This window comes from Sciurus carolinensis, chromosome 10 (assembly GCF_902686445.1).
Source record: "Sciurus carolinensis chromosome 10, mSciCar1.2, whole genome shotgun sequence".
In the NCBI taxonomy this organism is placed as follows: Eukaryota; Metazoa; Chordata; class Mammalia; order Rodentia; family Sciuridae; genus Sciurus; species Sciurus carolinensis.
In genome coordinates, this window is record NC_062222.1 from 85,969,795 (window position 1) to 85,980,099 (window position 10,305).

General features: G+C 36.5%; 1 protein-coding gene across 2 annotated transcripts in view; it reads right to left on the minus strand.

Moving 5' to 3' along the window:
• LOC124994471 (sulfotransferase 1B1-like) overlaps positions 1-8,493 on the minus strand; it is a 32,571-nt gene extending 24,078 nt beyond the window's left edge. Inside the window, exons 1-4 of one of the 2 annotated variants that reach the window (XM_047566421.1) lie at positions 8,271-8,493; positions 5,597-5,783; positions 5,204-5,332; positions 1,405-1,502 (exon numbers count right to left, since the gene is read on the minus strand). In XM_047566421.1, the coding sequence (XP_047422377.1) occupies positions 1,405-1,502; positions 5,204-5,332; positions 5,597-5,744 (375 nt within the window). In that variant the 5' untranslated portion in view covers positions 5,745-5,783; positions 8,271-8,493. The remainder of the gene's footprint in view (positions 1-1,404; positions 1,503-5,203; positions 5,333-5,596; positions 5,784-8,270) is intronic. The other variant, XM_047566420.1, reaches the window with a different exon arrangement.
• Positions 8,494-10,305: the final 1,812 nt, after the last annotated feature.

Below are 10,305 nucleotides of genomic sequence, written 5' to 3' on the forward strand. Positions count from 1 at the left end.
AAGGACATTGCATAACAACAAAAGGATTAAGCCACTAACGAGATAATGCAACCCTAACGCCCAAACACAAAATAATATACTTCAGAACATGGATCAAACCCTGGTAAGCTAAAATCAGCAATCAAGTCAAAAGTTATACTTGGGGATGTTCATAATTCACCTCATCAACTGACCAAACCACCAACCGCTAGAAAACAAACAAGGATAAAGAACCAAATAATATTATCAGGCAACAGGATCTAACCAGAATTTATAGAACATTCCAACCAATAAAGGAAAATGTACATTCTTCTCAAGTTCCCATGGAACATTCACATAGATGGAGATAAAATATAAGATACTTTAAAGAATAAAAATTATATAATGTACAGTCTTCGATGAAAATGGAATCAAACTAGAAAGCAATAATAAAAAGGCAGCATGAAAATTCTTAAACATTGGAAATGAAACACCAAACTTTGAAATAATTGTACATTAAAAAAGTGAATTTCAAATGGAATAAAAACATTCATAGTATTGAGTGAAAATCAAAGTACACCATATCAAAATTTGTGGAATATAACCAAAGCAATTCCAAGAGGAAATTACTTCACTAAATGCTTACTCTAGAAATAGAGGAAAGGCACCAAATTAATAATCTACATTCTTATCTGAAGAAATTTAAAAAGAAAGAGTAATTAAACCCAAACAAGCAGGACAACAATAATAAAAATAAGAGCACAAATCCATGAAAATGAAAGTAGAAATATAATAGAAACAAAAATGTGACTTTTAAAAAATTAATAAATTTGATAAACCTTTAGCAAGAACAGCAAAGATAAAAGAGAAGCTACAAACAACTAAGATCAAGAACAAAATGGTGGGTATCATAACAAATCCTCAAACCTCTACAAGGTGGGTATGTATTATGTGAATAATTTTTCATTCATAAATTCAACAACTTGGAAAATTTCTTCACATACTACAAACTAGCAAAAGTCAGGTAACATGAAAGCAATAATCTTAATAACACTATAGCTATTGAAGAATAGAATTTGAAATTTAAAACTTAACCCAAATCAAATATATATGCAGGCACAAATAAATGTTCCCTGAAGAATTTTACCATATAAATAAGAGCTAGCACTCTTATGTTAAGTTTTTGTAGAAGGTCACAATATCTAGGGACAGCGGAAGATTCAAAGTACTAACACTGTCCTAAGGTGAGGATTCTGTTGCGACTCAAGTGTAGATAACTTAAGTAAGTAAGCTTACACTAAATTTTTTTTTTTAAGTTGAAACAATTCCTCATGTAGCTCAGTTCTCATGGTCACAGTCGATTAAACATCAGGCCATTTTCTTAATATGTGAATGGGTAAAGAGACAGGGTCACACTTTAAAATCAGCTTGCAGTCAAGCGCATACCTTGCAGTTGTTCTCCCAGAAAGTCTTAGGAAAAAGGTCAGTTGGTAGATGTGTCTTCACAATCCGAGGTGATGGATTCTTCTCTAATTGTTCTAAACCTAGGGAATTTTAGTTTGGTATTTAGAAAAATTAGAGTCTCCAAGGAGCCTGCATTTCCTCATCTTGTCAGCCAATTTTTCAAGATGCTTTTGAGCAGCATATCATGTAGCTAAAGGTTGTACCACTTACAGGCATTTCTCTGCATTCCAAGGGGTAGTATTTTGTAATAGTTAAGAGTGTACAATTTAAGACTATTATTCCTGTGTTAAAATACTATCACTTATTCATTGTCAGATATTTTAAAAATATCTGAGTCTCCATGCTTCATTTCCCCTTCTCCAAATTGAGGGATAATAATGTCTACTTTGGTAATTTTAAGTTTTATCATATCTCCTCCTTCAGGTCTCTCATCCACTAAATCTTTTTTTTTTTTTTTTTTTTTCTTTTTTTTGCGGTGCTGGGGATTGAACCCGGGGCCTTCTGCTAGCAAGACAAGCACTCTACCCACTGAGCTATATCCCCAGACTCATCCACTAAATCTTAAAGTCCTATGCATCTTTCCTTTGTTTTTCACAGTATTACTTATATCCAACCTAACCTCTAAATTACCTTCTAATTATATACAATCTTTCCACCTTCTGCATAGGAAGGTCTTCCCACACAAAATTGTGTCTGACTTTTGAAAACAATAATTGTTTCTGTTGTTTGCAATAATTTCTTATATATGTTAGAAGTCTCTCATTTGTCATTAAAACACTCTCTTCAAATGTTCTTTTTGACACATATTTTTTAAGTTTATTTAGTTCCTTGTTTAGTGTCTCTTCCCATACCTCTTCTCACCCTCACCCGCAAACACACACAACACAATGGAGATTCCAACAGAGCAGGTAACTTGTTTTCTTCACCAAGGGATGTCCAGTAGAGCACAGTGAACAGCATGATTTGCATTAAGAAGAACCTTCTTATGTCAATAAAAACAGATCTCGTTAGCTTAAATATCTCCCACGCAATAAAGGTGACTTTTCTGAATTTTCAATTTAATTGAGTTTCTTGTATGTTATCTGAAAACGTGAATTATGGATCTATAAAATTCCACCAGGAATTTTATTATACTTCCAACATGGTAGCTACAGTCACTTTACCCAGCACAGAGAAATGAGAAATTATAATTTTCCACAATTCACTCTTCCCAAATGTATATGAAATGAACTTGCTTCCATTACTTTTATGAAGTCTTCCACAATTCTGTTTTTCCAGATCTCTCCCTCAGCTACCTGTAAAATTTCTTTCCCTAGTATCTTAATCATTTCACCATATGAGTCTCTTTAAATGAGCTCTTTATATCCACAAATATGAATGTTAAGAAAATGCAAATCCATCACAAGTATCCCCATTCAGGATCCAGAGTAAATCTGAGGGCCAGAGTTTACCCTCATCTCCTAACTGAACGACTGTTCCCTCTCTGGCAACCCTCCCCAGCTTGCTTAGCATCCTAACCCTACTTCATGTCAATAATCCTTGACTCCTTGTCTCAGATTATTTTGACTCACTTTTTCATTTCATACTTTCCTATGGCTGAGTAATATTCCATTGTGTATATGTACCACATCTTCTTTATCCATTCATCTGTTGAAGGGCACCTAGGTTGGTTCCATAACTTAGCTATTGAGCTGCTGTGAACATTGACGTGGCTGTGTCACAATAGTATGCTGATTTTAAGTCCTTTGGGTATAACTGAGGTGAGGGATAACTGGGTCAAATGGTGGTTCCATTCCAAGTTTTCTGAGGAATCTGGATTTGAAGTCTTACCTCATTCTGGAACTCATTTTGGTTACTTCCCCAGCACAGTCCTTCAGTTCCAAGCCTTAGCAGTTTGGCCTCGACCTACAGACAACCACAGTAGGACTGACACCCTCCCGGTTGATCCCTGTCTGCATATGGACGTAATCAGTCCAGCCTGTCTGCTGAGAGATACCTCCTCTATGGGAGAGGATTTGGGTTCTGCTCTTGACATTGATAAGCAGGTTTACGCCATCCACCTTCATATCTCTGGTTTCTAGCAGAGCTCAAGAGCCAAGCTCCCCTTCAGCTACCCTTCTCTCATCCCTATAGGACACCATGTTCTTTCATTCCCTCTTAGGTAAATGACTTTTCTTTTCCCTGTCTTTTGGCAACTCCTATCCCCCTACCAAGCCTCCACATCTAGTTTCTACAGACTTCTGCTCTTTTCATGTTTTTCCTCTGGCTTTCCCTGGGCTATAGCATTGCTTACCACACCCAATAATCCTGGGAGTGGTCTAATGCATATATTTCAACATGTTCCAAACACTATAATTTTAATCCATTATTTAAATTTTTCAGTGCCATCTTGAACTTAACATTTTGAAGCTGAATTATTAATTGTCTTATATCCAGATATATTCCTCTCCAAATACTTTCCGTAATAGTAAATCATTCCATAGTCTCCTTGATTTATCATAATAAAACTTGGGAATCATCCTTAATTCTTCAACTTCCCTTACATTTACTATGCAGTTCATCAATAGAATAAGTATAACATATCTTGTCGGGAATCCTCAATTTCATCTCTCACAGAAGCCAGTGGAATAATTCCATTTTAAATATAAATATAGCACAGCTTCATAGTTTTTCCTTGCTTAAAACTCTTCTATGTCTTTTGCACTAAGTTCAGAATAAAATTGAAGAACTTGTTAAGAATCACAAGCCTTACATAATTTGTCCTTGCTTATTAATCTCTGTTTGCTTTACATGCCCCTTTCCCCTCTTTTGATGGTCAGATTTTAGTTCGTGTCCTACGCCGGGTTTTTTCTACATCAAGACCCTTATGCCTGCAGGGCACAGAGGCACATGCCTGTAATCACAGTAGCTCGGGAGGCTGAGGTAGGAGGATCTCAAGTTCAAAGCCAGCCTAAGCAAAAACGAAGTGCTAAGCAACTCGGTGAGACCCTGTCTCTAAATAAAATACAAAATAGGGCTGGGGATGTGGTCCAGTGGCCGAGTGCCCCAATCAATTCCCAATACCCCCCAAAATAAAAGCACTTATGCCTAATGCTTTACCTTCCTGGAATGAGCTTTTTCCAACTGTGTGCATGGCTTTGAGTCTTAATTCCCAGTAGCTGCCCCTAACACTCAACCTGAAGGAAGCTCTCCTATTATTCCTTTTCCTGGCATCTGATACTCTGTAAGATTAATAATATTGATATATTGTTAATGTATTTATATTTTTATTGTCACAGTAATCGTAAGCTTCCTGGGAGTAAAATATATAATTTAATAATTATTTTGTATCTGACTAATAGCACAATGAAGTTCTTTAGAAGTACTCCATAAATATATGTGAAATGAAAAGTGAATTTTATTAATAAATTTCATTCTTAAAACAGAGTTGGTAAACTTCTTTGCTTATTTCTTAAATTACAAGATGTCTTAAGTTTGAAGTCATTGCTCTAATGTGACAAATTCTATACAATAAAAGTCAATAAAACACGAGGAACGCTATTCATATTATTAACCAAATTCAAGTGCTTTCTACTATTGAACCCTTTCATCTTTGGTATCATACCTGGATGTGCAATGGACTAAGCAACAGTTCTTTATATGCCTTGGTTATCATATTGCTTGCAACTTTCATTTTAATGCTACCAAATCTGAATTTCTCTGAGTGGCCATTACAGATATAATAATACACATGTTATGTAAATAATATTACAAAATTATAATTACCAGGTGACAAATTTACCTGACATACTTATTCCAGGAACAGCCATTTCCAGCATGGGAACTTTAGCAGAAATAACATCTCTTTTACATTTTTCAACATCTCCACCATTTAGAACCATGTCCAAGATTTCACTAATCCAAGTGGTACCTGTAGAAAAAAAGCAAACTTTTTCATAATCAGTACCTAATTCTAGTAAGAAAAGCAGAAGCCTTTCATATTACTATATGCAATTAGGAACTTAATCCTGAGTTTCCATTTTTATACCACAATGTCTATTTTAATATACTAGAAGTAGATGGTGACACTGACTAATAGGAATATTAACTTTACTTAGGATGATAATTTTACAGAGAAGTTCATTCCAGAAAACAAAAGTCGAAGTCAGACCTGCATCAGTCCTTCAGAACTCACCTGACTTAGGGTAAGTTGCTATCACGATGTCATCTGGCCTGCTGCGGAACCTTTCAATCCTTTCCCAGTTGTGGGCAAAAGCATAGACCATGGGGTAGCCATGGACCATCTTCAGATTTTTTCGCATGACATCCTTTTGGGAAATCATTTTTGTAGCAGATTGTACAAATACTTAACAGACTTCCTGCTGACAGTAAAATCATGGAGAAATAGAGATTAGAAATCAGAATCTGAGTGACAAGTATCATCCTTAAGAAAATGCAATGTAACAGAAAGCAGAATTGACCTTTATCACACTGAGTACACAAAGATCTAATTACAAAGGGCATTTTTGCAAGCATAAGGATACAAATTGCAACAGGAGCAACTGACGCAGTGACAAAGAAAGCAAAGGTCTTTAGCAGAAATTTTGGGGAAAAAAATAGGACTACACATTTTATTTTCAATTAAAATCATGTTTCCAGAAATATGCTAAAAAATCTGGATTTACAACAAAACATTTTTTTCCTGATAATTAGCAGTTTAGTTGTACCTTATTTTTCCTTACAGGAAGTCTATTGTCATTCTTACCCTTGTTCTGTAGGTATTGCATGTGTTTTCTCTGCTTCTAAGACTGTTTTTCTTATCACTGGTTTGAGCAATCAAATTATGGTGTGTTCTGTACAAGCATACAATTCAGCTATACTGAGCTTCATGGGAATGTGAGCTTATGGTTTCTATTAATCTCAGCCATTATTTCTAATTTTTCATTTTTTATTTTGTACTATTTTATATTTATCAAATTAATTAACAACTAGTATTCAAACTGAAGTCCATGTGCAATCATCATGTGCTACTGGTCCCATCTGAGAGTTTGTTATAAATATGGAATCTCAGGTGCCAATCTAGAATCAGATTTTTAAATTTTAGCAAGATATTCAAATAATGTTTCCCCTTAAAATTAGAGAGGGAACTTTAAACCATGTTTAACTTACTCTCTAACAGTGTAGGGTGTGTATAAATGATTTATCAAAATGAATTCAATGGCTTCTAGAAAATAAATTGCACTGATTTTGGTACACATGCAATTTTTTTTCCTAATTCTTTACCAGGGATTGAACTCAGGAGCACTTGACCACTGAACCACATCCCCAGCCCCATTTTGAATTTTATTTAGAGACAGGGTCTCACTGAGTTGCTTAGCACCTCGCTTTTGCTGAGGCTGGCTTCGAACTCATGATTCTCCTGCCTCAGCCTCCTGAGCCTCTGGGATTACAGGCGTACACCATCACTACCCAGCTTTTCCTAATTCTTACCCATGTTGAACAGGCATCTTTGATACTAAAAATGAGGTAAAGAAACAGAGCTTCAGAGTGTCTTCCCAAAGACACAGATAAGGAGGGGCAACCCAAGAATAGATTGTGTATGTTCATGTGATTATTCAGCACACTGACTACATGACTGATGTGATCCTACAATATGTATAATCAGAAAAAAATGAGAGGTTACACTCCATGTACGTATGATCTATCAAAATGTATGAATGCATTCTACTGTCATGTACAACTAATTGGAACAAATTTTAAAATTTTAAAAAAGAAAAAAAAATGTTAACAGAGAAAGATGGAAGGAGTAACAAAATGAAAGCAAGGCAGCCAATTCTGACACAAACCAGTCACATCTGGGATGTGGGTGTGGCCAGTCCAGGAAGCTCCAGGGGATTAGAACTGAGTTAGCACTGCTCACCCTGACCAGTGGCTGATGGTGAGTTCAGAATCACAGGGGGAGAGCCACACAGAGGGGAGAGCTGGAAAACCTAAGATGATTAGTGTCATTGACCAGACATGCAGGAAGGTGGATGTCACTAAAATATAAAAATTAGGTTGCAAAAACTTTTAAAACTACAGGAAAGTGACAGGCAATTTTTGTGGTTATAAATTATATTCTACATGACATATAAAGTCTTCCTGTTGAAGTTGAGCCATAGGCTGAAAATTAAAATGTCTAAGATTGACTTAAGGAAGATTAATGAAGAGAAAATGAAAAATAATGTCCCTCTTAGGAGAAACTGAATCATCCGTCATTAAAACTAAATGATTCTACACAAATGGTACGCCTCTACTTCATGTACAACCAGAGGAACAAGTTGTACCCCATTTGTTTACAATTAAAAAAAAAAAAAGATACTCAAAAAAATAAATAAATAAATGATTCTTTTAATAAAAAACACACTTTCTTCAACTCATTCCACCCTAACAAAATTCAACTCTATCAGGCCCATATCCAATTTCAGCTCCAGAAATAAATGTAGTAAACAGTATATTCTGTATTCTGGAATGTGCTTCAGAGTGGTGTGTGTGTGTGTGTATGTGTGTGTGTGTAGAAGATAGGGGAAGAAAGTTGAGGCCTTGAAGAGGATTTCTTTATCCCGAAGTGCCTTGAGGTCTTAAGAGAAGATCCTCAATCCTGGCAATTCTTCAGAAGCATTCCACTGAACCCCGAAAAATAAGTAAACACTGAAAACTTGAGAGATTCTTCCCAGCATAAACAACAGCACTGGGTTTCCCATGGGAAAAATTAGAATTATGCAAAGAACATTCAAATTAGGAAACTGCTCAAAACAAATTGTTCTAACCAGCACAATGCTCTGTAGATACAGGACAAAACCTTCAAGAGATTAAAAAGCAATTTTTACCTTACAATGTAGCCTCCTCTCCAGAAGTAAACAAGTGTAAGGACAGATCAGATCTGAGCACAGCAACAGCAGTCAGTGATAACAGCCAGGGACTCCACAGGCAGGGTGAGTTTGAACTATACAAACAGAGGGAGGCCCTGCTGTCTCCACAGGTGGCAGATCCAGGAAGTCCAGAAAAGGAAATGGAGGAGGGTGGTGACCAGAAGTCAGCTCAGGCGGAGTTTACTTGAATTTGAACTCCCCCCACAGGCTGCAGAGGGTGTGCAGGAAACTCAGAGGGAAAGCACATGAAGAGTCAGTGGATCAAAACCTTTTGCCTTGCTACTAGGAATGTCTTCTAATAATTTCAATCATGATGAAAAGTGGTTGTGCTGTATGTATGTTTCATCTCGAAGAAACATGAGTTTCCCACAGGATGGAAAGATCAAGTGTACCAAACATACGCTGAAGATGAACATTTATTTGGAGAGCTGAAACAGAGGGCAGACTGATTGATGGTTTCATAATGCTTTTTTGTCACCCTAATCATTTCCATAACTGCTCAGCTTTTTTTCTTTTAATGCTGACTGACTAACATATAAACAGAAGGAGTAAACTAGAAGCTAGTAGTCTACGTGAAGGGGGAAAATTGGGACCCAGGAATATACTCTTGTCCTCCACTACTTCAAGTACCTGTAAGTTTTCCTTCAGTCCAGTTGCTGAAAGAAATCCTTTGGTTAATTGGCATTCATCTCAGATTTAGCTACAATGAAAAGCACCAAGCCGTTGCTGGGTGATTGAATTTATGTAGGCCCAGGGAAGTGAGGAAGTCCTGAAAGAAAGTAGCACATTCTTTTACACCATCAATTGTATTTACTGATTCTTAAGGAAAATTTTCAAGGGCGTTCTGATTTTAAAAGATGTTCCCAGCAGATTCTGAATTATTTGGAGATTTTCAGAATATTTTTTCCAAAATATCTTTACACACTTTTGTGTAAAAAAAAAAAAAAAAAAATGGTGTTGTAATATACGCACTGGTTCTAAGCTGAATTTTGCTACTAAGAAAAACTATTTCTTACTTTGGAATAACTTTTTAGAAGCAAAATTTTTAAATCAAGGGGTATATACTTTGAGAAGTTTGTACCAATTTAAACTCACCTCAGCAGAATATCAACATACTGAGACAGGAGATTGAAATGGGGATATCAGAGAATGGGATCTCACCACCCCAGATTAAAACTCGAGGCTAACTCTTGTCTTTTCTTCTGGCTCCCTGACTGGGAGGCCCCACTCATGCTTGGACGCTTGGACATTCTGCTGTTGCCTTTCATTTCCTTGACTATTTAACATTTGTCAACCCCAGAGAGTTGTTTTAAACCCAAGCAATTTTTTTCATTTTAAGGAACAAGTACAGGACCAACTCAGATTAACAAACATATTAAACCATTCCATTGTGGGAATAAGAAATTAAAATTGGACACCTTTAATTGCCTCAAGGAAAGAGAACAATCAAGGGAGACTCTCCAATGAAAGGTTAGTTCTTCATCAATACAGTATAAAAGCCTCTAGATACAGAACCACTGATGGCATCCTCTTGGGACCCCCACCCACACTGTGGGAGCTTTCATTGCCTGCTTCTGAAGATCTGCTTCTGAATTCTCACCCTCTGTCATCTGCATATTTTACTCCTCAGATACGTGAGACAAGAACCCTCCAGCACTCACACAATCCTGTATTATACTACCTTTATCCATGTGATCGCTACTAGATAGAGGCAAATATTGTGGTGTTGCATGTTCTTTTTTTTTATTATTATTTTTACAGACTGCATTTTGATTCATTGTACACAAATGGGGTACAAGTTTTCGTTTCTAGGGTTGTGCACTGTGTAGATTCATACCATTCGTGTAATCATATATGTACATAGGGTAATGATGTCTGTCTCATTCCACCATCCTTCATACCCCCGCCCCCTCCTTCCTCTCATTTCCCTCTACGTAATCTAAAGTTCCTCCATTCTTCTCTCACCCGCCACCCGACAACCCCAATTATATAT